The 26,994-nt window shown below is 48.3% G+C and overlaps 1 protein-coding gene and 1 pseudogene across 1 annotated transcript in view; both read right to left on the minus strand.

Annotated features, from left to right (window-relative positions):
- The window catches only part of LOC115643461, a 591,865-nt pseudogene that overhangs the window by 465,988 nt on the left and 98,883 nt on the right, over positions 1-26,994 (minus strand).
- The window catches only part of LOC115643458 (zinc finger protein 271-like), a 200,782-nt gene that overhangs the window by 109,418 nt on the left and 64,370 nt on the right, over positions 1-26,994 (minus strand). The window contains exons 5-6 of the mRNA XM_030547509.1: positions 14,609-14,735; positions 9,471-9,584 (exon numbers count right to left, since the gene is read on the minus strand). Coding sequence (XP_030403369.1) covers positions 9,471-9,584; positions 14,609-14,735 — 241 coding nt within the window. The remainder of the gene's footprint in view (positions 1-9,470; positions 9,585-14,608; positions 14,736-26,994) is intronic.

Here is a 26,994-nt window from a genome sequence, read left to right on the forward strand (position 1 = left end):
GGGTGGGTGCTAGTTGAGGAGCCCACCCTCCTTGCTGAATTGGTAGTGGAACACTAAAGAATCAGTTTTTGAGGCAGATAACAAAGGGGAACAGAACAAGGGGCTTTTTGTCCTTTTTACAATGAGATGGGAGTATGAAGGGGGTTGGATCGATCCGGGGTTTGGAGAACGGGGTAAAGCGGAGCGCTCAGTCTGGTGGTGGGAGAGGAGGCTTTTAATAAAGCTTTTAATTTATTATTTGAATATTTGAGAGAGACGAGTTTTGATTTTGTCCACCTATGATTTGCCTCTTGCCACCACTGCATGAAACAATTAACCTCTCCTTAAGCCAATTTAGTTTCAGGTTGGCCGAGTTTGTCCTTTAAGATGTCCACTCAGTCTTTGTTCCAAGATTTTAACAGTGGCCACTGAGTTTTGGGATCCCCCTGAGTTAGTCTAGACCATTTTTCCAGAAATTTACGGGAGTCTGGACCCTTTTTACAGGAGTTCGGACCCATCCTAAATACATAAAATGAGCCGGTGTTCATTTAGGGAACTGTCCCAACTTAGATGTCTGTTTACCAATACAAGAGGACTTTACACACCGATCACACAAGAAGGAAATTTGGGTTCGTCAGAGCGATGCCCAGTGTAACACACAAAAGGAACCCACAGGCTACTACCTCAATCGCCCTTGCTTTCACACCAGGGGTTCTACCCAAAGTGCGGTGCGGTTGCGATTGTGCAGATTCCACTCAGACCGTGGGGACAGGAACCCCTTGGTCGGCCGATCCCCGGACGGAGACGGCACCCAGACTCAAACACTCCACAAGAGTACAGATAGACACAGAGACAGAACAGTCCTCAGTCCGGACAAAACACAGAAATAATTACCTGACTAGATTCCTGATGTCAGATCCTGGGATCCCTACCAGAACAGAGTGGGAACCAACAGGTTTGATGGCGTAGACCTCACTGTGGCTATGCGCCTTTCCGCTCTAGTGGATGACCGCTCAGGCCAAATGCCCAGGTGCCGGCTACCACGGTCATCCTACAAAAACGGTCAGGAATCACACAGCCCCAGTGAAGACGGTTGCCATCTCGGTGGAACCTCCAAATTGTCAAAGTTAGACTCAGGACTCACAGTTTGTCAGACCACTCTGTTTTATTAGCGCAGTGCTCCGCCAGTAGCACCCAGATAACGTAAGCACCATGCAAGGCATAAACTATCTTATTTATACAGATAAAAGAGTGGGAATTAGACAAAGGGACAAAGAAAGCAAAACTGTAAAATTCACCTGGGGCACAGCATGCATATCCTACTTCCTTACTAACTGTTATCCATCTAAGGCTAATGCTTCACCAATTGCCCTTAAACGGTGCAATTGTTCTATGTTAATGTCTGTATTCCTGACACCTGGATTGCAGCATTCCAACAATTTTGCTTAAAGGTACAGACAGCATTTCTTTAATCCTTTCTATTTTCACAATATAATTCATTCTACTTTCACAACTGTGATATATATCTCATATGCATATCATAGAGTATTGATACCTGTATTACTAATAAATGTGGCGTTTTGCCTTAATCTCCCTGGAAAAGATCCTGTATAGTACTTTGAGTACAACATTCTGGTGGAGAATTGCAAAAGGGGGAAGGTACCACGAGCATTTATTGAGTAAAGAAACAAACTTTAATACTGAGTATTGGAAAGTGATCGATCATTAAGAGGTGCACACCCCCGGTGGTAGGAGGCCGGGTATAGAGAGGAGGAGAAGTAGCTTTCTCACTCCCCCGGTCGTAGAGTGCCGGCAGTAGAAAGAAGGGAGAAGAATTAAATTTCTTGCTCCAGGTAAAGAGAATAAGCATTGCTGTTGTAATCCCAATAGGAGGTTGGGTACACTAGAAAATGTTTAAAGGTAAGCAGTCTTTTAAGAAGGCTCCCAGAGAGGGGACTGAAAAATTGGTGTTTGTAAAAGATGTTACCCCTTTTGAACAAATTTTGCAAAAATTTGGACACAGCCCTTGGTCTGATCAAGTGCTAGCTGATGTCCATACGATTTCAGACCTAGAAGATAAATTGGCTCAATATATATTAATATATAAACCCTCAACTCCAATAAAAAAAGAAGCTGCTGCAGTTGGCTTCTATGGAAAACCTGTAATGAGGTATTCCTTCGATTGGCTGAATGTGAAAATGAAAAGGAGAAACTGCACCAAGATTTACAAGCCTCTGCTGCAGAAGCAGAGAAATGGAAATGTTTGCCCATTAGCAGCCAAACCCAGCTAGACTCCTTTAAGGATGAGTACAGAGAGTTAAAACAACACTCTCAAATCTTACAGGAGAGAATTGAAAAAGAAAACCAGGTTTTACAGGGAATGGTCAAAAAGTTAACTTTAGAACAGGGGAAAGGCCCTATTGACCATAACCACTGTAAATCCCTTATCAAACAACTAGAACAAAAAGTGGAATTTGCAAACAGTCAAGTTGCAGCAGTAACTTCAGGAGAAGCGATATTTGAGACCCCAGTTGGGGCACACTTTTTAGACCCCTCTGGAGATTGGGAAGGGGATATTTGGGTAGATTCCTCCTCCGAGAGCCAAAAGGCCATTTCAACAATAACAAAGAAAACAATCACCACCATGAAAGAGGGTGGTGGGAGTGAAACAGTAACAACAGCGCCTGTTTCTGCCTCCAATCTCCAGGCCATGGCAAAGTGGCTGGGGATTTTAAAATGGGAAAATTTCTCTAGATGGAGTGTGAATGCTCTTGTAGTGGGAGAAAGGGAGGATCTAAACTCATAAGAACTGCACTGCTTAATGAGCATTTGTGCAGCTCCAGATATGCGGGGGCTTATAGACAGGTTCAGGATTGATGGGGATTACCAGCTAATGGATGTTCTGACAAAATTTGCAGAACTAATGGGCAGGCGTAATATCATGGCCCAAGCCACTGCGATTTCACAGGAAACTGATGAGGACCCCGAAACGTTTTTAACCCGATGGGGTCTCATGCAGATGATGGCTGGCGTAGTTACACGTGATATGGCCACTAAACTGGACCTGGTGCCTTTCAGTGTAGATTCTTTAAGAGAATGCGCGGCCTCCTTACAACTGTTTTATGCAATGAGACTGGGAGTGTGGCAACCCGGCCAGCCTGCCACATTACGGGAACTAAGAGACATGGTCCGGCAAATACTTACATATTCTGGTCCTGCCCCTACCATAAAAAAGGAACGAGTGGCGTATGTTGCAGCATTAGACCCCCTGGTTACTTATTCTAATGAAAGCAGCAATAAAGGCATAACTGGGGCACGGGGAGCACACACTAGAGGTAGATCTCGGGGTAGAGGGTACTATGGAGGAAGACAAAGGGATAATTTGTACCCAGACCTCCCTCCAGAAATTTAAAACAGACACCCCAGCTCCAGGCAAGGAAGAGTTAACTGAAAGAGACGCTTGCCGCATGGCCTGGAAGGTGTTAATGCAACACGGGGCAGATAGAGACAAGTGGGACGGGGCACCCACACGGAACTTATTGGCAGAAGCTTTTAAACTTCAGATGTTTTCTAAGGAGAGGAGAGTAGCGAGCATACTAACACCGACAGCTCCTCTCCCTCCCCCTTCTCCTTCTGTATTTACGGACCCTCTCCCATTCCCAGGAGATACGGTATAGGGAGACCCTCTGGATACTGAGCCTCCTCCATATGTAGGAGCACCACGTTGGAGGTTCATCAGTAAAATTGCATGGGACCCCGAAGGTCGACCATGTATTTATATCCGGCAGGGCACATGTGCTCCTACATTGGCTTTAATTGACACAGGCGCTGCAGTTTCGCTAATTAGAGCTCAGCCATCAGCCGGCACTAGAATCAAACAAGTCACACTGCAGTCCTTTCAAGGGATGCCCAGTACAGGATGGGAGTGAGCAGAAGTGCCGTTCTCCATGCAAGCGTTTAGAACCCACGGAGATCTGATCCAGACCCCAGACATGACAAATGATACGATTCTTGGCACAAACTGGCTATTTAAAAATTGCATAATAATTGATTTACCACGGAGCACTTTATGGAAACTGGACATGCCCCCTCCCCATAAGGGAAAAGTGGAACAGAGGACCCCTCTAACCAAAGGGGGACCAGTAGCCGCCACCACAATAACTCAGCAAGCTGAGGTGTGGCGCTCAAAATTCCCCACTATCTGGACTAAAAAAAAAAAAAAACAGACTGTGGGAAAATACAGGCTTGTGTAAAAATCACTGGGGATTTGGTACCCCGTCAAAAACAATACCCCTCTATCCCAAGGAGGCTGAAACACAGTTACAGCAAACAGTCCAGGACGTAGAACAGCAGGGGGTCATTCAAAAAACTAACTCCCCTTTTAACTCTCCCGTCTGGCCAGTCCTCAAGGCAGACGGCAAATCTTGGTGTTTAACTATTGACTATAGGCGTGTTAACAAAGGCACAATCCCTATGAGCCTTATAGTAGCCGACATGACTCAGGTAATTCAAAAGGTTCAGGCTACTTCAAAGTATTTCTCAGTCATTGATTTGGCTAATTGCTTCTTTGCTATCCCATTGCACCCAGACTCACAGGATAGATTTGCCTTCACGGTCAATGGGCATCAATGGGCATTCCAGTGTCTACCCCAAGGATTTCACAGTAGCCCAGCTATAGCTCACAAACATGTGATAGACATGCTGGATCGCCTTAGCCCACAAGATTGGTCCTTTGTGTTTTCCTATGTAGATATTTTAATTTTTGGGGAAACTGAGGCACAGGTAACATGATTAACTGAAAATGTTTTGGCTCTAATCCAAGAGACTGGTTTTAAGGTTACCTTAGAAAAAGCCCAGTTGATCCAATCTCAAGTGACTTATCTAGGCATTGTTATAGGAAAGGAAGGGAGGCAGGTAGACCAACAAAAAGTAAGAGCCCTGATAGAAATGCCAGCTCCTACCAACCAACATTCCCTATGAGTCTTGTTGGGAGGGTTTAATTTTCGAAGATCTCATATTTATAAATATGCTGAGATTACACTGCCCTTATGGAAACTGCTTAAGAAAAAGGTAAAGTGGGAGTGGGGGTCAAAGCAAGAGGAGGCTCTAAGGGTGCTTAAACAAAAAGCCCCGACAGCCCCTGCTCTGCAATTCCCAGATGAGTCCCAGCCGTTTGTAATCCGACTCGTGGCTAACGACCTGGCATTAGCAGCTACTCTCCTCCAAAAGAATGAAGAAGATAAACTGGTACCGGTAGCTTACGAATCTAGGAAGTTACAGGGGCCAGAAATGAATTTTGATCCCTGTGAGAGGGAATGTTTGGCAGCGGTGTGGGCAGTCCAGTCTTTTGAACCCCTAACTGGAACGGCTCCCCTAACAATCCAAAGTACCTGCACCCCTTTAAAGTACATTCTGTGTGGGAAACTGGTTGGGGGCAAGGTCTCAAACACCCGCATGGCTCAGTGGACCCTCACATTGATAAACAGAGGAGTCACCACCGAGACCGTGTCTAGACCTGACCTATTGACTCACGCTCTAATTGAAAAAGGAAATAAACATGACTGCCCCGAGGTTACATTAGAGCAACGAATAGCCCTGATACAGGCACTCCCCTTGGAGGAACTAGATACCATTGGGATAGAGGGATACGTGTGGTTCACAGATGGGAGCTCAATGGTGCTTAAAGGCATAAGGAAAATTAAATATGCAGCAATTAACTTAGAAGAGGAAATACTACAGGGATATTTGGATCATGGGTCAGCCCAGCATGCTGAACTCCATGCCATATATCGGGTACTACAGCAATATAAGAACAACCCCAGACCTGTGTTTATCTATGCAGATAGTGATTTCTGTGTCAAGGGAATACAATACTGGATGCATGACTGGGAAAGAAATGGGTGGAAGGCAGCAGATGAGAAAGGCATTTTGTATGTAGAGGAGTGGAAATGGATTTACCAGTGGGTAACACAACATCCTGGCTGTTTAAAGATCAGGCACGTAAAGGCACATAGAAGACAGAACACCCCCGAGGCTTTTTGGAATAATAAAGTAGATGGTATAGCACGGCAGTATGATATAACTGCAGTAGCAACTAGAAGTCAGGCGGGAAAGATAATGGGGGATCCGCAGTCAATTGATGAACTTGTTAATAACAATAACTGTTTAAATTCCCCAAACAGAACCCCAGGAAAGATAGAAAAACAGGAACTGGTTAATGTTGCACATCAGTTCATGCATGAGGGAGTGGAAGGGACGCTAAGCAGGCTAAAAGAGGTAGCCCAGTGGAAAGGAATGGAAGATGCTGTTAAAACTTGGGTTCAAAATTGCATCAGGTGTGCTCAGGATAAAGCCCGGCCACCACATTACCAGCCCCTTATGCACCAGAGATGAGTAGGTCCCTGGCATAGAATACAAATTGATTACATAGACAAATTGCCATGGAGCAAAGAGGGATTCCGGTACCTACTGGTAATCTTAGATGCCTTCTCTGGTTGGGTAGAGGCATTCCCCACTAGAAGAAACACCACCACAGAAGCTGCAAAAAAATTATTTACTGAGGTGATCTGTCATTATGGAACTCCTGAGATAATAGATTCAGACAATGGAGGAGCATTTGTAGGGAAAATGTTTACTAGCTTATTACAAGCCTTAGGTATTAAACAAAAATTTCACATCCCCTATCGCCCTCAATCATCAGGGCAAGTAGAGCACATGAATTGTTCTATTAAAGAAGCCCTACGTAAGGTGGTAAGTAATACTGGGAAAAATTGTCCAGAGAAGCTGCCTCTAATTCTGGCTGCCATCCGCAGTAGCAACCGGCTGAAAACAAAAATCCAGCCATTTCAAATTTTATTTGGACAGCTGATGAAACTGATGATTGATCCCACACAGATGGGTTTAGGATCAGGGGAAATAGATGTGGTAACACCACAACATGATTATTTTCAGTGGCTCAAACAATTACAGGAGGACAAATTAACCTTGCAATACCGGATTAATGAGGCCATTGATAAAATGAATAACAGACTCCATAAGCAAAAAGCTGGTAACTCCCAGCTCTGGGATCCCAGAGATCTGGTTATGTATTTAAAATTGGATAGAAGGGAGCACAATTTGGAATGTAAATGGATAGGTCCATATTCTATTGTGGACCGGCTCAGCCCTTTGGTGTAACGGATAAAGAGGTCAAGCTAAAATGGGCTCATATCTCGCAACTAAAATTGTTTTCTTAAGCTACAGATACCAACATCACTAACAAACCCAAACCAGCATATGGCTCTCAAGGCATGGAGCATTTGGATTCCAGTAACTTTGATAATGATTCACGCACTGGAAACAGAACAACCTGGCTGGAGGGACACATGTTCCTAAGACTCAAAAGGAAAGGAGTTGATAGAAGAGATCTCAGGACTGACCCCAAAGAAGGGTGAGCTGCAAAAGGCAGAAGTAGGCAACTCATCTGGTGGACCTGAGACCACAGTGAAGATGGTGCACAGATCACTATGTGGGAATTAGCAAATGTGATTATTAAAGAAAAAAAAAATATTTGGCCAGCCCTAATCAAGACGTGTGTTACAGGTCTCTCGTGTGGATTTTCCGACGTCTAATAAGGTGTGAGCTATTTTTGAGGCTTTTTCCGCACTCAGAGCATCCTTAAGGTTTCTCACCAGTGTGGATTCTCTGATGTATAATCAGGTCAGGTCAGAGCTCCGTCTGCAGCTTTTCCCACACTCAGAGCATGTGAAGGGCGTCTCCCTGTGGATTCTCTGATGCGTGATAAGGTTTGAAGTCCAATTGAAGCTTTACCTGCACTAAGAGCATGTCTAGGGCTTCTCTCCTGTGTCGGCTCTCTGATGTGAGATAAGGTTTGAACGCTGACTAAATCTTTTCCCACACTCCATAAGGTTTCTCAGCCATGTGGATTCTCCCATGTTTCCTCAGGCAGAGCTGTGATTAAAGCTTTTCCCACACTCAGCATGTGTAAGGCGTCTCACCCGTGTGGATTCGCTGATGTGTGATAAGGGCTGAGTGATGACCAAAGCTTTTCCCGCACTCAGAGCACATGTAGGGCGTCCCTCCTGTGTGGATTCTACGATGTGAGATGAGGGCTGAACTATGAATGAAGCTTTTCCCACACTCAGAGCATCCATAAGGTTTCTCACCCGTGTGGATTCTCCTGTGTGTGCTCAGGGTAGAGCTGTGATTAAAGCGTTTCCCGCAATCGGAGCACGTGTAGGGCTTCTCTCCCGTGTGGATTCTCTCATGTGAGATAAGAGTTGAGTGCTGACTGAAGCTTTTCCCGCATTCAGAGCATGTGTAGGGTGTCTCCCCTGTGTGGATTCTCTTATGTGCGATAAGGGTTGAGCGCTGACTGAAGCATTTCCCGCACTCAGAGCACGTGTAGGGCTTCTCCCCTGTGTGGGTTCTCTGATGCGTAATAAGGTCTGAACGCCGACTGAAGCTTTTCCCGCACTCAGAGCATCCATAAGGTTTCTCACCCGTGTGGATTCTCCCATGTTTGCTCAAGGTAGAGCTGTGATTAAAGCTTTTCCCGCACTCAGAGCATGTGTAGGGCGTCTCTCCAGTGTGGATTCGCTGATGTGAGATGAGGCTTGAACTATCAATGAAGCTTTTCCCGCACTCAGGGCATGTGTAGGGCGTCTCTCCTGTGTGGACTCTCATATGTGTGGTAAGGGCTGAATGATCACTGAAGCTTTTCCCGCACTCGGAGCACATGTAGGGCGTCTCTCCTGTGTGAATTCTCTGATGTGTGGTAAGGGTTGAGTGCTGACCGAAGCTTTTTCCGCACTCAGAGCACATGTAGGGTTTCTCTCCAGTGTGGGTTCTGTGGTGTCTGATAAGGGCAGAGGTCCCACTGAAGCTTTTCCCGCATTCGTGGCATGTGTAGCGTCTCCATTCCAAGTTGATTCTCTTGTGTGTAATAAGGTCTGAGTGGCTACTGAAGTTTTCCTCTGGCATCTGCTGAGTCTGCCGAGTCTCACAGGCTTTTGCTTTTTCTCGGCATGCACAACTCCTGGAAATTTTCCCTTTGGATCTTCCTGAAAACGTACCATGAGGTTGTTCTTGCTGAGCACCTTCCTGCTGGGGTTTCTCCTCATTCTCATTCACCATCCCATCACCTGAATGAAAGACAGAGAGAATCCAGACAGAGGTCACTTTCTGTGCCAGAAAGAAAGGAAATCTCAGAGATCTGATTTCCCCCAAACCCTTACCCAGAGGAGAGAGGAAGGGATCAGTTCTGGGTCCACATATCACCAGAACACTCAGGGGAAAGTGAGATCAAGGAGGGACCTGCTGCCAGTTGTCATTCAGGGTAGGAGGGAAGCCATGAGTGACATCTGCCATAATCATTCCACATCTGCAGGGAACAATCCTGAACTCGGAGAGCTCACAAGGTCTTTGTAGGTCATGCCAAATGTTTCCTGCATTCCTAAACAGTTGTTGGGTTGGTTTAACCAATTCCTCACCTGTGCAGGCAGCTCTCAGGAGCACTTCTTTCTCAGAGGCCTGGAGGTCGGGGACCCATGGTTCCTCCCCTCGTTCGAACTGCGAGATCACATCAGGTTTGGAAATTGGAAACCCTATTCCAGGCAAAGAAAACAAGGGAAGTCAGTGGAATTTGTGGGATACTTGTCAAAGAATATTCCATGGTTTTAATCCCAGCTCATTTTTAAGCAGTAAAATACCAAGGCCAGCTTCCTTGGCTTGAAGTGGCAGGAGAATTATTGTTATTATAAATCATATTCATTACCTTAGTGCCTAAGGACCAACTAACAGTGGGTCCCCATTGTGCTTGGACAAGTACAAACACAGGATAGTAGATGGCTCATGTCCTGAAGAATTTACAATCTAAATAGACAAGACAGACACAGAATGGGGGAAGGGGTAGAACCCACTGTTAGAATAGAGATATTCAGGCCTGCCTGTGAAGCCTATACTTTAAGAACTTAGGTATATTTTTTCACTTAGCTAGTTACAGGGGTATAAAACCAAAGAATCAAAATCACAGTCTGCCTGTGTATGGCCCTTCTTGCACGAGGATAGTCTGAGACCTTGTTCTTAGGCAAAGGCCTTTGGCTAAGGAACAGGGGCAGCCATAAGATGGGAAGCGAAGGGTCACCTCCTCACACCCCAAACCAGTCACACTGAAATAAGGTGCTACTGGGCTGTTAGGAAGATGATCCAGTTCGGATAGTGCCCATCACCACCAAATTAAAATACAGATCTTAAGATGGTTAAAGAAAACTTAGTTGGAGAGCATCCTGTTGTAGCCCTAAGGTTTAATCTGCTTGCTTGCATAGATATATCTTTTCTTATAAATTTGAGTATTTGATGTAATAGGTTTACAGATTTATATTAAAAATAAGTTTAGCTGTAATACAAGAGACCAACAGGCTAAAACCCTGTATATTAAGCTAAGACAAACTTAGCATATCTATATTGGGACCCTTTTCCCAGAAGAGTAGAGATGACCCAAATAGCTAAAACACCCACCAGATGTCTCGAGATTTTTGCCTAACCCAGTAGACAATGCAGGATGGCAAAGGGCACTTTTCAAAGTTGTACCCACAGACGTAACAAGTAAACCACAAGAGTGCACATACTTGTCATCCATACACACAGACATACTAGCCTATGGGGTAAGTGTACCCTCACCTTTCTGTGGGGGAAGGATGAAATTTGGGCATAAGAGGAAGGATTTACAACCAATGCCCTATAAAAAGGCGATTCATCTCTCCATTTTAGAGGCAAGCTACCCACCTATCTACTCTTCACTGTCCCCATCTTCAACAACGTATCGATGCTACCCATCTACGACACCTATTAACTATTAATAGATCGAACTTGGTTCCTTTTCAAACTTTTAAGTTTTAGGGGGACTAGGCTACACTTGGTTTCCCTACGCTTTATTTCAGTTTAAGGTTTATTGAGTTCAGTTAGAGAGTAAACAGCTTTAACAGCTCTGCATTAGCTTCCTCTGCTAGAGCTGTGAAGCCGGAACCACCAGAGACGGGGTCCTGTATCTTCCAACACCAGGTTATTAAAAAAGAGTGTGAGTATTAACCAAAGTTTCCAGCACATAATATTGTATTATCATATGTATCTCTTGAATAAAACTAGTACAATTGCAACTCTGTAATTCTGTTTTACCACCTGCTTACTATTTCATTGATTTTAATAAAAGGTCTTTATGACTATATCTGTCCCAGTGTGAGCTTCCTGTCATGCCTCCGAAGGTCTTTTTAGAACATCTGTGAAGCCCTGATTCAGGACGAACTTTTATCTTCTCATACTCATAGACTTTAAGGTCAGAAGGGACCATTATGATCATCTAGTCTGACCCCCTGCACAACGCAGGGCACAGAATCTCACCCACCCACTCCTGTATCAAACCCCTAACCTATGTCTGAGTTACTGAACTCCTCAAATTGTGGTTTAAAGACCTCAAGGTGCAGAGAATCCTCCAGCAAGTGACCCATGCCCCACGTGGCAGAGGAAGGCAAAAAACCTCCAGGGCCTCTGCCAATCTGCCCTGGAGGAAAATTCCTTCCCAATCCCAAATATGGCGATCAGCTAAACCCTGATCATGTGGGCAAGACTCACCAGCCAGCACCCAGGAAAGAATTCTCTGTAGTAACTCAGATCCCACCCCATCCAACATCCCATCACCGACCACTGGGCATATTTATCTGTTGATAATCAAAGATCAGTTGCCAAAATTAGGCTATCCCATCATACCATCCCCTCCGTAAACTTATCAAGCTTAGTCTTGAAGCCAGGTATGTCTTTTGCCCCCACTACTCCCCTTGGAAGGCTGTTCCAGAACTTCACTCCTCTGATGGTTAGAAACCTTCATCTAATTTCAAGTCTAAACTTCCTAGTGTCCAATTTATACCCATTTGTTCTTGTGTCTACATTAGTGCTGAGCTTAAATAATTCCTCTCCCTCCCTGATATTTATCCCTCTGATATATTTATAAAAAGTCATCATATCCCCCCTCAGCCTTCTTTTGGTTAGGTTAAAGAAGCCAAGCTCTTTGAGTCTCCTTTCATAAAACAGGTTTTCCATTCCTCAGATCATCCTAGTAGCCCGTCTCTGAACCTGTTCCAGTTTGAATTCATTCTTCTTAAATGTGGGAGACCGGAACTGCACACAGTATTCCAGATGAGGGCTCACCAGTGCCTTGTATAACAGTACTAACACCTCCTTATCTTTGCTGGAAATACCTTGCCTGATGCATCCCAAGACCGCATTAGCTTTTTTAACAGCCATATCATATTGGCGGCTCATAGTCATTCTGTGATCAACCAATACTCCGAGGTCCTTCTCCTCCTCTGTTACTTCCAACTGATGTGTCCCCAATTTATAACCAAAATTCTTGTTATTAATCCCTAAATGCATGACCTTGCACTTTTCACTATTCTTCTGATCAAACAAATTGGAGAGCCTAAGCCCATACTAATTAATATCCATAATTATTTTAATATCAATTAATTAAAATTAATTAAATAGAAATACATTATGTGGATAAATTAAATCAACATTACTAACACACTCCAAATCAGGCTACACTGTCTGGCAATAAATCACTTATCAATGGTTGTGGTTGTGAAACACTCATTTCTGTATTGTTTTATCTTTATGGCCACCACTTTTACCCTGTTAATCAGTCTGGTTCTCTAATTGTTTCTGTCTGTTGTATAATTAATTTTGCTAAGTGTAAGATAATTAGGATAGTGGGATATAATTGGTTAGAGAATTATGTTACAATATGTTAGAACTGGTTAGTTAAATTTCAGCACAATGATTGGCTCAGGTATAGCTGAGAATATTACTATATAAACTGAGTCAAACAGGAGAGAGAAGATAAATTGGAACCATAGATTCTATGAATCATAGAATATCAGGGTTGGAAGGGACCTCAGGAGGTATCTAGTCCAACCCCCTGCTCAAAGCAGGACCAATCCCAACTAAATCATCCCAGCCAGGGCTTTGTCAAGCCAGACCTTAAAAACCTCTAAGGAAGGAGATTCCACCACCTCCCTAGTGAACCCATTCCAGTGCTTCACCCCCCTCCTTGGGAAAACATTTTTCTTAATATCCAACCTAGACCTCCCGCACTGCAACTTAAGACCATTAGTCCTTGTTCTGTCATCTACTACCACTCGGAACAGTCTAGATCCATCCTCTTTGTACCCCCCTTCAGATAGTTGAAAGCAGCTATCAAATCCTCCCTCATTCGTTTCTTCTGCAGACTAAATAATCCCAATTCCCTCAGCCTCTCCTCAGAAGTCATGTGTTCCAGTTCCCTAGTCATTTTTGTTGTTCTCCGCTTGACGCTTTCCAATTTTTCCACATCCTTCTTGTAGTGCGGGGCCCAAAACTGCACACAGTACACCAGATAAGGCCACATCAATGTTGAATGTTTGTTAAGGGGTGAACAGGATAAGGGAACAGGGACACAGGCAAGGCTCCGCGCCATCAGAGCTGGGAAGGGGGACACAGGGTAAACGCTCTGCGGCATCAGAGCTGGGCAGGGAACACTGGGGAACAGACTGTATCGGCGTATCGAGATAAGCAAGACTGGTGTGAATGGCTTCGGAATACGTAATCTTATAGGTGTAAAAGTTGTACAGGCTACACTACCACCCCATCACTTCATCAACAAAGTCCTCATTTGTGCCCGGATAAGGGCCATGCTATGGGAGGGAGGAATGCAGAAAGGACTCAGAATCAGTTGCCACAGATGGGGAAGTTATATGGGGGAGGGCGGTAATGAGTGGGAGAGGGAGATCAAGAGTTAAAGTAATAATATTTGGGGAAAAAAATGTATAATTAAGTGAAATTGAACAGAAATAAAACTGGAGTCGAGGCTCTAAAGCTACAAGGCTTGGGTAGGAATTCGGGGTTAAAGGTCTGGGATCCCCCACAGCTCTCCTCCCTCCCACTGACCCACCCAGCCCACTTCCTGGGTGCCCTTCCTCCACACTCCCCTCCCCTTCGTCCCATTATTCTCAGCCAGCACCACCTCCTGGCACCTTGGGAGATTCTTGTGTTCCCTCCTCATCTCTTAGAACCTCCTCCCTCCCTGCTGATTCTTAGCTCTAACCCTGCACACACCCTCCCCATGTCCTGGCACCCCAGAATTATCTACTCCCCACTTCTCCGTCCCTCCCACATCTCTGTTCTCCCATCACCCATGGGGACCTGAATGCCAACATTATACGCTCTCCTATCAAAAGAGGAGCTCATCTGACTGTCACACAAGCCCATGCATGAGTCACACACCTATTTACTCCATTTAGAATTCTACAGGCGGCATATTTTCCTCTTACAATGAGGAAAAGGCATGAAAGCTACAGTGATTAATGTAGTTATGAATGTATCCAATAAGGATACCTTCAATGCAATTTTCAAATGACTGGCGGCACCAAAAAGGCACATGTCCAAAAATTATGCTAGTTAGTGGGAGATGAGGCAAAAAAAAAAGGGGACAAGGAAACTTGTCAAAACTTATATGATGAATAAAAGTATAGAGTTATTACTACTCAGGTTCTTTAGAGACTCCACAGCTTCTAATAACCCAGGGGAGAGGACTCCTTACCCAGCAAGACCACCGTCTCGTAATTCTCCTGCATGACATCCCTGTAGAGGGCTCTCTGAGCGGGGTCCAGCAGAGCCCCCTCTTCCCTGGTGAAATACACAGCTACCTCCTCGAAAGTCACCGGTCCCTGAAAGAGCAAGAGTCCAACTCTCAGTACCTGCTGCCCCACTCACAACCCCACTATTCATGGAACAGCAGTACCAGGGAAATGGAAGCTCCGGGAGGCACATGTTAACAGTCCCGCCCCACCTTTCCTAGAGCAGCCAGGAGCCATCAGAGGGTGGAAAGAGAAAACCTTTGTGTCTCCCAGCAGACAGACGGAGGCAGGGTCATCACATTTATCACATACCCACTAGCCAGAGGTTTATACAGGAGATGGGGCTGTCTCTGGACCCTGCTGGTGGCTCCCTGGTAGGAGTCCCAACACTCTCCAAATAAAATATATGGAAGAAAGGGGAAGTTAAGAGTAAAGACTATGAGTCAAAAGGTCAGAATTGTAGAAAATTGGTAGGGAAGTTATCAGAAATCAATGATCAACCAATGAAAATAAGAATGAAAGTTTTTAAAAAGTATATTAAGTACAAAATTCATCCCTAACAATGGTAGTGGTAAATTACTAGATGGAAAAGGCAGAATTATCATCAACAATCATGCAGAAGAGGTAAAAGTGTTCAATAAATATTTCTCTTCTGGATTTGAAGAAAAACAGATGATGTAAGTCATATCATAAGATGTTGAAGACGACAGTCTTTCCATTCCAACAGTAACTCACGAGGACATTAAACAGCAGGTATTACAATTAGACATGTTTAAATAAGCAGGTTCTGATAACTTGTATGCAAGAGCTCTGAAAGGCCTGATGGAGGAGTGTGGAGGACTGTTAATAAGAATGGCCATCTTGGGTCAGACCAAGGGTCCATCTAGCCCAGCATCCTGTCTACCGACAGTGGCCAATGCCAGGTACCCCAGAGGGAGTGAACCTAAGAGGCAATGATCAAGCGATCTCTCTCCTGCCATCCATCTCCATCCTCTGACAAACAGAGGCTAAGGACACCATTCCTTACCCAGCCTGGCTAAGAGCCATTTATGGCCTTAACCTCCATGAATTTATCCAGTTCTCTTTTAAACCCTGTTACAGTCCCAGCCTTCACAACCTCCTCAGGCAAGGAGTTCCACAGGTTAACTGTGCGGTGTGTGTGAAGAAGAATTTCCTTTCATTTGTTTTAAACCTGCTGCCTATTAATTTCATTTGGTGACCCCTATTTCTTATGTTTTAATTAGGACTTGGAACACCGGGGAAATTCCAGAAGATGGGAATAAAGCTAATACTGTGCCAATATTTAAAAAGTGTAAAAGAGGTGACCCAGCTAATTACAAGAGTGTTAGTCTGACATCGATACTGTGCAAGAGAATGGAGCAGTGAATATGGATTTACTTAATAAAGAATTAAAGGAGGATAATATAATTAGTGCCTATTAACAAAGGTTCAGAGACAATAGAGCCTATCAAACTAACTGAATATCCTTATTGGATGAGATCAAAAGTTTGGCTGCAACTAATAGTATTGATGTAACATACCTAGACTTCTGTAAGGCATATGACTTGGTTCGGCACAACATTTTGACTAGAAAGATACAAAATACACACGGCATACATTAAATAGATTAAAAACTGTGATAGTAAATGGGAAGCCGTGGTCGAGTGGATTTTTTTCCAGGGGGTTCCCGCAAGGATTGGGTCTTGGCCCTGTGCTATTTAACATTCTTATTAATGACCTAGAAGAAAATATAAATTCATCACTGATAGAGTTTGCAGTTGCCACAAAGATTGGGGGTGCTAGTAACTAATGAAGTGTCAGTGGATTCTGGCTCCAGCATTGGGAGCCTGGGAAGTTTTCCCAGCCCTGGCTGGGGGGTTATTGCCTCTTCCACAAAGAGGGGAAGTTCCGTTGGCAACCCCTGTGGCTTGCCCTATCTGACACTATACCCCACATTCAGCATAGTGGTAGGATTATAATATCATTAGGACATAATGATGAAGCATTTTGTGCAAGATGTGTCATGTACCGTGTCACTGGAAAAGTTATGATTTGCTGACTATGATTATCCTATTTGCGTGCATGGATCATGTTTGTTTCTGAAGTTATGGATATTGACTCTGTATCTGTATTTCACATGTGCTTACTCTGGGTAACACCTACAATGAGATTTTCAGGCACAACAATGAAGAAGCCAGACAGTGCTGAAAGCTCATCAACAAAGACAACGGACCGTTGAAGAGCTTAGCCCCCCTGTGAATTTGTCAGCCAGCCTAGGAGTGATGGCTACCATGACTCAGCAGGGCATGTGACCAGACCACATGACAATGAACTCCATTTTGCTACCTGCATTTTTCCACTAACTGAACTGGGAACTGAGTTTGGAACAAAGGGTTCCCACCATATGGAAAAGCTACGTAAGGTGGGGTGTGACATCATCTCTTGGCCTCATTCCCCACACAAGGGAACTCCTGGAAGCATCTGAGGAACAAAGACTGAAGTGGGGGAAGTGTTGGTCCCAGGCTAAAGGGATTTCTAGCTTGTGTATGGAAACTTGGGGGACTGCTTCTATCATCAATCAGGTGAGAAACTGCTAATTCAAATTCTATCCATTTTGTATGTTAGGCTTATTGGAGTTTTTGGTTATTGGCTAAGTAATCTGTTTTGATCTGTTTGCTATCACTTATAACGACAAAATCTTTCTGTAGTTAATAAACTTGTTTTATGCTTTATCGTAATCAGTGTATTTTGAGTGAAGTGTCTGGGGAAAATCTGAGCTTGGTCAGCACAAGCTTGTTGTGCGTATCTTCCCCATATCAAGGGAAAGGTGAACTATATTTATGAGCTTACATTATAGAGATTCCTGTGTAGTATAAGATGGTATCATTTTGGATTTATATTACAGCAGGAGTGCAAGGTTGGGGAGCTGGGAAATTGGCTGATGTCTTCTCTCTGTCCTTGAGTTGTTAAGGTAAAACACTCAGGTAGCTTAGCTGGGTGTATGGCACCACCTGCTGTCGTTTGGGTGATAACAGGGCCTGGAGAGGCTGGCTGAATCTCCGGCAAAGCAGTGTGAGAAGGGCCAGCCCAGCTTGAGGGTTAGAGGGCACAAGGGTTCCCAGAAGCTCCCCAGACTGCACCCTAGGGTGACAACCCATCACACCCTAGAGTACACAAGTCTCAGCAGGTTTGTCACATCCTGTCTCCTCCCTCTCCCCACCCTAGATAGTTCCTGCCTCCCACCACCTCGAGCAGCTCCCACCCTCCTATGCATCCACTGCTCCTCTCCCTCCAAGCAGAACCCACCACCAGCCCCTGACAATCCCTTACCTGAGCCAGCTCCATTGCAGCCATTTCCTTCCCCCTGGGAGGATGGGATGATCTGGAGCGAAACCTGGACGTTATTCTGTAGCCTGCCAGGGTGAGAAGGGCAATGTGAGAGCATTCAAATGGGATATTTGTCCATTCCACAAGCCGATTCCCCCCAGGATTTTTCCCTGTTAAAGGACATTCTAGGTTCTGCCAAACTGTGAAGCACAGAGTGACCTTATTCCATTACAGGCCTAGCCCCCTCTCACCAGGGTGTAACTCTCTGAGACAGGGTGAAACTCTCCCAGTAGCAGAGTCACTGTTACACTTACCAAGTTTGCGGACGATACCAAGCTGAGAGGGGTTGCAAGGGCTTTGGAGGATAGAATTAAAATTCAAAATGATCTGGACAAACTGGAGAAATGGTCTGAAGTAAATAGGATGAAATTCAATAAGGACGAATCCAAAGTACTTCACTTAGGAAGGAACAATCAGTTGCACACATACAAAATGGGAAATGACTGCATAGGAAGGAGGATCTGCTCCAGAAAGGGATCGGGGGGGGGGGGGTCATAATGGACTGTGGATTTTTTAGAGCAGGTTGTACAAACACCTCTCAGGGATGGTTTAGATAATACTTCCTCCTGCCTTGAGTGCAAGGGACAGGACTAGATGACCTCTCGAGGTCCCTTCCAGTTTTGTGATTCTATGAACCAAAGGCCAGAGAAGAACAGAATCAAAGGAGCCACTTTGGAGGATTCTCCCTGTCATTGCCCCAAAGCAGCTCTCTCGGGTTTACAAAGTTGTTGGATGCTCCAGCCATTATATAGTCTCTCCTGGGAGTGCCCCTTTCATGGGCTGGACCTAGTTTTAGCTTTTGGCAAGCATGACGCCGGGGGCTCTGAGACTGGGCCTCCTTGTCTCAGCACATCTTGTTTCTTTCTGTGGCTCCCCAGTGAGTTCCAAGTGAGTAGATACTCCTGACAGAGATCGTGAACATAAGAACTGCCCCTGTGTCAGACCAATGGTCCATCTAGCTCAGCTGTTCTCAAACTGCGGGTCAGCACCCCTTAGGGGATCATGGGGTTATTATATGGGGGGTCGCAAGATGTCATCCTCCACCCCAAACGGTGCTTTGCATCCAATATTTATAATGGTGTAAAATATATTAAAAAGTGTTTTTAATTTATAAGGGGTGTCACACTGAGAGGCTTGCTATTTGAAAGGGGTCACCCGTACAGAAGTTTGAGAACTGCTGGTCTAGACCATCCCTGAGAGGGGTTTGTCTAGCCTGCTCTTAAATATCCCCAAAGATGGAGTGATCTAGCTCAGCGGCCAATGCCAGGTGCTTCAGAGGGAAGAAACAGAACAGGGAATCATCAAGTGATCCATCCCCTGTCACCCATTCCCAGCTTCTGGCAAACAGAGGCTAGAGGCACCATCCCTGCCCATCCTGCCTGTGACACTGGTAGATGAGGTGTTAGCTCCTGCAAAGCTCCCAAGTCTTAACTGAACATGGACAAACGCACCCCTGGAATCAGTCTGGCTCCCCTGTGTTATTATTGCTAAAACAGGTATTAGAATTATAACAATGTGTTTAGTGTTTAGACTTTATTGAACGCTTGTGAGTTCCTGCCTGGGTTAATATCTGACTAGTTGCATTGTGAGGCTCTGTGACTATGTAAATCAGCAGACTTTACCTAGGTGAAGTGCTGATTGGCAACCGAATGCATTACACCCTGCCTGGCAGGAAAGGTCCATCAACACCAGAGAGACTATTATGGGACATTAAAGAAGACACAAGACTCTTGTTGTGCTCTTCACTTTTCTTTGGCTGAGTTTGCAGCTCAGAGCAATGGCAGGAAGGGGGTAAAAACCCCCATACAGAAGGAACTGAGTATCTGTATGCTGCTTGGACTCTGTGGGGGGGGGGGGAGGCAAAGTTTCTAGGCATAAGCAAGAGATCCCCAGTTGGGTTAGGGTTAGGGTTCGGGTTAGGGTAAATCACCTGATGGGAGCTGTCCACAGTTCTTTCCCCATTTCTTTCTTTCATTCTTTTATTTATCCTTGTGTGCCTACAGTCGGCTCTTTTGCTGTTTCACCTGGTGCCCTGAGAGAGGAAGAAAGTGCCCCGAGGCCTCAGCCAGGGGGTTGAGCCTGACACACTAGAAGGACGTGCCCTGTAGCACCCCTGCGGCAGGGGACAGTTGGACTCACAGATCTGCACCCTAGAAGGCCTCAGCCCAGCAGTTGGGCTCCAGTTTGATGGGCTGGATGGCCTCTCCCTGGGGGCTGCCAGCAGCCTGGCACATGGAGTTGATACGGGTGGCTTGGGGAGCAGGAAGCGGGGCAGCGTCCCAGACAGCACACCAAGAAGGGAAATGAAGAGGGGACGAGGGGCACTGCAGTGAACTCAGCACCCGTCCTGAAGGCCATTGGCAGAAAGTCGTCCTCTCCCTGGCCTATGGGTGTTAGACAGTGACACAGAGATCCCTTGGCAAAGGGTCACTTGATCTCTGCCAGCAGCTCTCACCTGAGAACTGACAAACCCATCACAACAAACACATCGCTTGGAGAATGGTCCTGTGAGGTGTCTACAGAAAGCTCATCACTGGCCAAGACTCAGTGACTGAGAGATCAGCTTATGGGTCATATGTACGGAACAAAGCATTGACATTGAAAATCTACTTTATGGACTCAACTGTCCAGTCTTGCTCCATCCCAAACTATCAATGGAAAACCATCAGGACACCAGGAAACAACTGAAACTGGAGTGTGGGGGAGCTGAAGTTAACAAATTTAATCATCCAAAATCCAAACTAGGAATAGTTTCAAGGCACATGTTACACGTGTATCGGGTGCAGGGGCCGGCCAGAGTGTATGGGGAGGAGGCCTGTTTGCAGGAGAGGCAGAGCTAGGGAATGGCTGGAGCAGGAGCAGAAGGCCCAGCTAGGGCACAGACCATGTCAGAGATTTCTCTCCCTGGCTCTGTTACCAACTGCCCATGGCAAACACTTAAAAGAAAGGGAGGCCAAGCTGGAAATGGTGTCAGGAGGAGGAAGAGAAGGAGAGAGATACTTGAAAGCATGACCATTATTCCCATTCCACCGTAACAAAAAGTACAGGAGAGGGGAGCAAAACTTCAGAATCACCTAGCACCTAGGGGGAGAGAGCATTGGACCCAGACTATTCCTCGCTCTGTCACGGGCCTGCTGGGTGACATTGGGTAAGTCACTGCACTTCTCTGTGCCTCCGATTGAAAACTTGTGGGAGACCCACAACTGCCTATAGCGCTGGTAACTCCTCCTGCCAACATTGCTCTGTGCAAAAAGCTAGGAAATTCACTTCCTAGTGATTTAAGGTTGCCCGAAGCAGTCTGGTGCCCCTCCAGAAGAGAGATCAGCAAAACTCAAACTTGTAATAATCAGGAAAGGCAGAGATAAGGTACATGCCACTGTAATCCTAATTCTGCAATTCACAAAAGCAGCAACGCCCTGGGAAAGGCAACTTTCCGAAGCAAAGAGAAGGGGATAGAGCTTACCTTTGCTAAGACAGAATGTGGTTTTAGATGAGCTGTGCTGTACAGGAGCTACAGACACCTGTTTTACACTCTGATACTGGGCCCGCTCCCCAGAAACAGCCGCACACTTGGTCAGTTGAACACCTCTTCACCCCTTTTTACAACTCTTTCATCGTTACTCACAGAAGTTCCAGCTAACGTTCTACATTCACTCACCCATCGTGAAGCACACAGACTGCTCTCAAATCCCATCTCACTGCTGACCATTCCCATGGCAAACAGTCCCGTTTCCTCCTGACAACATGCACAGCTCAGTGCAGAAATGAGACAGACTGGAAGCGAACGGTACAGATGCACTTCTCTCCTTTCATCGCACACATGGAGGACTCAGACCCAGATCTTCTGATATCACAATCACACCTCCACCAAATTGCTCCAACTAACGCCTCTACCAATCAGTGCAGTCCTTGCCCCAAACAGAGCACAATTCATGTAGACAATGGGTAGGAGGAAAACACAGAGGGGCTGTGACTTGGTGCCCCCGTGCCAATCAGAGGGCACTAGTGTAAATGGTGCCCCCGTGCCAATCAGAGGGCACTAGTGTAAATTCTGTCCATACGAAGGGTTTGCACCAGTGCCTGAAACACCAGGGTGGCAGAGACCTTCAGTGCCCAAAACACCCCTAGAACTGGGCTCTCTTTCTAGCTCTGTCAGGGGCAGCCTGGGAGCCCTTGGACACGTCAATGTTTCTCCTCCCAACTTCAGTCTCTTTACCCAGCTGCCCACTGCCTGGGGTCTCCTCTCCCCAGAGCTGCTCCCCACTCAGATCTGGGTGGGGGTCCCCAGAGCTCAGGCCGTTCAGCTCGGGAACAGTCTGACGAGGGGGCTGGCAGGTAGGACAGGGACGGTTCTCCCCCACCACACGGGCCGCAGGGAGCCGGGGGGGCGGGGCGGTGTGTAGGGCCGGGGGGGAGGTGGCAGCGGGGGGAGGGACAGGTGTGAGACACGGACACACACTCACCTCCCCCCCCAGGGGGGTTTCCCGGTCCCCACTGACCCCCCGATCGCTACGGAGCCGCACCGGGACCCCGTCCCGCCCCCGCTTCCAGCCCGGCCCAGGGCGGGGGGGTCTCGGGCCCAGGTGTCTCCTCCCCCAGCTCAGCTCAGCTCGGCTCTTACCGGCTCCACCGCGCGCTCGGAGTCCTCCGCGTACCGGCCGGAAGTGACGCGCATCACGGGGCACGGGGAGAAGAGACACCTGACGGTTGTGGCCGTTGGAGCGCGGCGCGCGCCAGGGTTTGGGGGAGGAGACTCGTGACAGTTGTGGCGGTTAGAGCCGTTGGCGCGCGGCGGGGGCGGGGGAAGAGACTCGTGACGGTTGTGGCGGTTAGAGCCGTTGGCGCGCGCCAGGGGTTGGGGGAGGAGACTCGTGACAGTTGTGGCGGTTAGAGCCGTTGGCGCGCGGCGGGGGCGGGGGGTGGAGACTCGTGACAGTTGTGGCGGTTAGAGCCGTTGGAACGCGGCGGGGACGGGGGGAGGAGACTCATGACAGTTGTGGCGGTTAGAGCCGTTGGCGCGCGGCGGGGGCGGGGGGGAGGAGACTCGTGACAGTTGTTGCGGTTAGAGCCGTTGGCGCGCGGCGGGGGCGGGGGAAGGAGACTCGTGACGGTTGTGGCGGTTAGAGCCGTTGGAGCGCGGCGGGGGCGGGGGAGGAGACTCATGACAGTTGTGGCGGTTAGAGCCGTTGGCGCGCGGCGGGGGTGGGGGAGGAGACTCATGACAGTTGTGGCGGTTAGAGCCGTTGGCGCGCGGCGGGGGCGGGGGTGGAGACTCGTCACGGTTGTGGCGGTTAGAGCCGTTGGCGAGCGGCGGGGGCGGGGGCGGGGGCGGGGGGAGGAGACTCGTCACGGTTGTGGCGGTTAGAGCCGTTGGCGAGCGGCGGGGGCGGAGAGAGGAGACTCGTGACGGTTGTGGCGGTTAGAGCCGTTGGCGCGCGGCGCGCGGCGGGGGCGGGGGGGAGACACGTGACGGTTGTGGCGGTTAGAGCCGTTGGAACGCAGCGCGCGGGGGCGCTGTGAGACGGGGCTGCTCGTTGGGGGCGGGGTTCTCCACAGCCCCGCCCCTTAGCCCCTTACCCACGCTCCGGGCCCCTCCCGGCCCTGCCCCGCTCCGGCCGCGGGCAGCGCAGGCCCCCCACCCGGCTGGAGAGTGTCCGACCCACGCGTGTCCTGCCTCTCCCCGTCCCGCGGGGCCTGCGCTGGGGGCGGGCCCCGTCATTAGCCCTGCTCTGCTGTGGGGAGGGGCAGCCCTGTGCTGGACCCTGCAGGCAACGAGCTCAGAACCCCCAGGCGGGGGGTGACGGGACCGAAGGGGGAAATGGGGAGAGACGGGAATGGGGGGAGACTGGACCGGGGGCGGGAGACATGACCGAGGGGGGAAACAGGGAGATGGGGGGAGACGGGACCAGGGGCGGGAGACAGGACCGAGGGGGGGGAAGGGGAAGATGGGACTGGGGGGAAGGAGGAGATGGGGGGAGATGGGACCGGAGGGGGAAGGGGGAATGGAGGGAGACGGGACCCGGGGGGAAGGGGAAAATGGGGGGAGATGGGACCTGGGGGGGGGAAAGGAGAGATAGGGGGAGACGGGAGTGGGGGGGGAGATGGGGGGAGACGGGACAAGGGGCGGGAGACAGGAGCGAGGGGGGTAAGGGGGAGCTGTGGGGAGACAGGACTGGGGGGGTGAAGGGGGAGATGGGACCGGGGAGGAAGGGGGTGATGGAGGAGATGGGACCAGGGGGGGAAGGGGGAGATGGTGGGGGGGATTCCCAGACCCGAGACCTGCCCAGACCCACTGGCTGCAGCCTCTCTGGGCAGATCATCCCGTCCCGGGGAACAAGGAGCAGAAGGAGGCAAAGCCGGATTCGTAAGACAGGGCCCAGCTGCAGGGGTTCCTCACTGTGTAGATGTGCCCTGACATTATATCTACACTGCGATTAACCCCCTCAGGGCACCTGTCTCCAGGCCCGGGGCAGCTGGCTCAGGCGTGTGGGGCTGGGGCTGCAGGGCTGTACAATGGCAGTGCAGCCATAAAGGCCTGAGCCCAGCCGCTGAGCCCCACGACGGGGGAAAGGTTTCCGGACCCAGCGGGAACACAAGTATCTGCACCACAGCTTTAGCTCCAGGAGCCCAAGTCCGATGACCCAGGCCAACCTTGCTGCAATCTTTGTCCCGGGAGAGATGGACTCTGCGGGTACGTCTGCATTGCAATGTCAGCCCACGTGTGCGCAAAGCACCCCCTAGTCACCACTGTCATGACGATGATATGGTTTGTACAAAGTCTGCCTGGTGAGGTATCAGTTCAAGAGCCGTAATCTGTTGAACATTAATATTTTGTTGGATGCTGTGTGTTCGCCGTGTTTGGGATGTGATGAAGTTTTGCTGTGCGTCCGTTTCTGAACTATGTTTTGAGGTTGGAAAATGCCCACAACCGGCCTTTCCTGTGCCACAGTGGAGGAGCCAGACTCGCTGCTGGCCCATTCATGGTATCCACACTCCCAAGTACTATCCCAGGAGCTGTGTACAACGCAGACTCTCCGAGATAGCCTGGAGACAATGGACACTGCTTGATTCACATCCTAGCAAAGCAGCTTCCCAGCAAGTTGGAAGAAACTCTGAAAGCGGGGAAGAGACATCATGACCTGGCCTCTCTCCCCCACAACTCAATACCTGGAAACACACTTGGAGCACAAAGACTGAACTGAAATAAATCAGAAATCAGAAGAGAATAATAATAATATATTCAAATCAAAGTCCCCAAACAGACTAATATTGGTTTTTCAGCAGAACATTTTCAGTTTGGGGGATTTTCTTTTCCCAGTCAGACCTTGCCAAGGGAAGCAGAGAGAAAATGTTTGAGTTGCCTCCTTCAGAACAGCTTGGCCTAGACACTCTCGCTGTGCGTCACTGTCATGGCCTTGCTGAGGACGAGGACATTTTAATAATTTGTAGCAGTCCCAGGGTGTTTGTGGGAGATGATGAGGATGTTACCTTTTGAGATAAAAACTAAGAAATCCAGGACTAGCAAATTCTATTAGAAATCTGGTATTTAGACATTGTATTTTAAGCAGTGGGGTTCTGAGTTCCTGAGATGGTTTTTGTTTGCAGGAAGCAACATGGTTTGGTCTGTGATTGTACCAAAGGGGGAAGAGGGTTGTTTGTAATGGAAGAGAGAAGACTGAAGGTCTCCGATGCAGATAGGATTTGAACCCATGCATGTGGAGCACAATGGATTAGCAGCATCACCTTAACCACTCAGCCATCTCATCTGAGCTGTCAGGGAAGGGACAGGAGGAGAAATCCAAGGCCAGCAGAGGTAGGGCCAATATGGAGTTTTTAAATACTAAGCAGAAGCAGGGTCTGAATGAGCTCCCCCCTCACATCTTGTGAGGAGTTGGAGGAAAGACTTCAGGAACAGACCGTGTTTGTGCAGACCTGCCTACTCCACATAGCTACGCAGCCTGATGGGGCAGCTGTGCCAAAAGGATCAGTTTTGGCTGATGCTGGGTTACAAATCACATGAGTGCAATGAGATGATGTTATCCTTCCTGGATGAGTCAAGGGCGAGAGAACATGCCTAGTCCGTTCTGCTTGAGGGGTGAGGAATACCTTTTACTGAACTGCATAGAAGTGATGGGGGGGGCCCCGGCAAGGAGGTTCTGAGGGAGCTCGGCCCAGGCAGGCTCCTCTGCTCCCACTCCGATCCCCCACCGACCCCAGCTGTGACGCTGGCTCAGCCCAGGCAAGGCAGATAGCCCCCACCCAGCAGGCTGGTGACCGTGGCTGGGGGGCAGGCAGGGTGGGGAGAGCGGGACTTGGGGTGGTGCTGGGCAGTGGGGGTCTCTGTGGGGCACTCCTGTGCCCCAGGGCGAATGAAAACAGCCCAGGTCCCCCTCCTGCAGCATTATTTGCTTCCCTGCAGAAAGTGAAGGAGAAACAGGGGTGTGTGACTGGGCGAGGGGTCGGGACCACATAGGGTGCAAGGTCACATGCTCACTTCCCCCCCTGTGAGCGCAGAGGTGCTGTGCAGCCCCACTGAAAAAAGGAGGTGCTGCTCAGCTCCCTGGACTTTGCAGCTGGCCACGACTTCCTGGATCCTAGTGTTTGTTGAGCTCCCTTCTGTGTGCTGGGAGCCATCCTTCATTTTGTACAACAGTGAGTTGTGGGGCAGGTCTAGGGTGACCAGATCAGGTCCTGATTTTATAGGAGAGTCCTGGTTTTTGGGTCTTTTTCTTATATAGGCTCCTATTACCCTCCACCCCCTGTCCCGATTTTTCACACTTGCTATCTGATCACTCTAGCCAGGGCGGGGCAGGGGGAAAGAGGCAATGGGGAAAGAAGGGGATGGGATGGGGAGGAGATGGAGCAGTGGGAAAGAGGTATAGGATGGGGAAGAGAAGAGGATGAGGAAGCAGGGGCAGGGGGGAAGAGGCAGTTTGGGAAGGAAGGGCGTGGGATGCGGAGG

The sequence above is a fragment of the Gopherus evgoodei genome, unplaced genomic scaffold (assembly GCF_007399415.2).
Source record: "Gopherus evgoodei ecotype Sinaloan lineage unplaced genomic scaffold, rGopEvg1_v1.p scaffold_60_arrow_ctg1, whole genome shotgun sequence".
Classification (NCBI taxonomy): Eukaryota; Metazoa; Chordata; order Testudines; family Testudinidae; genus Gopherus; species Gopherus evgoodei.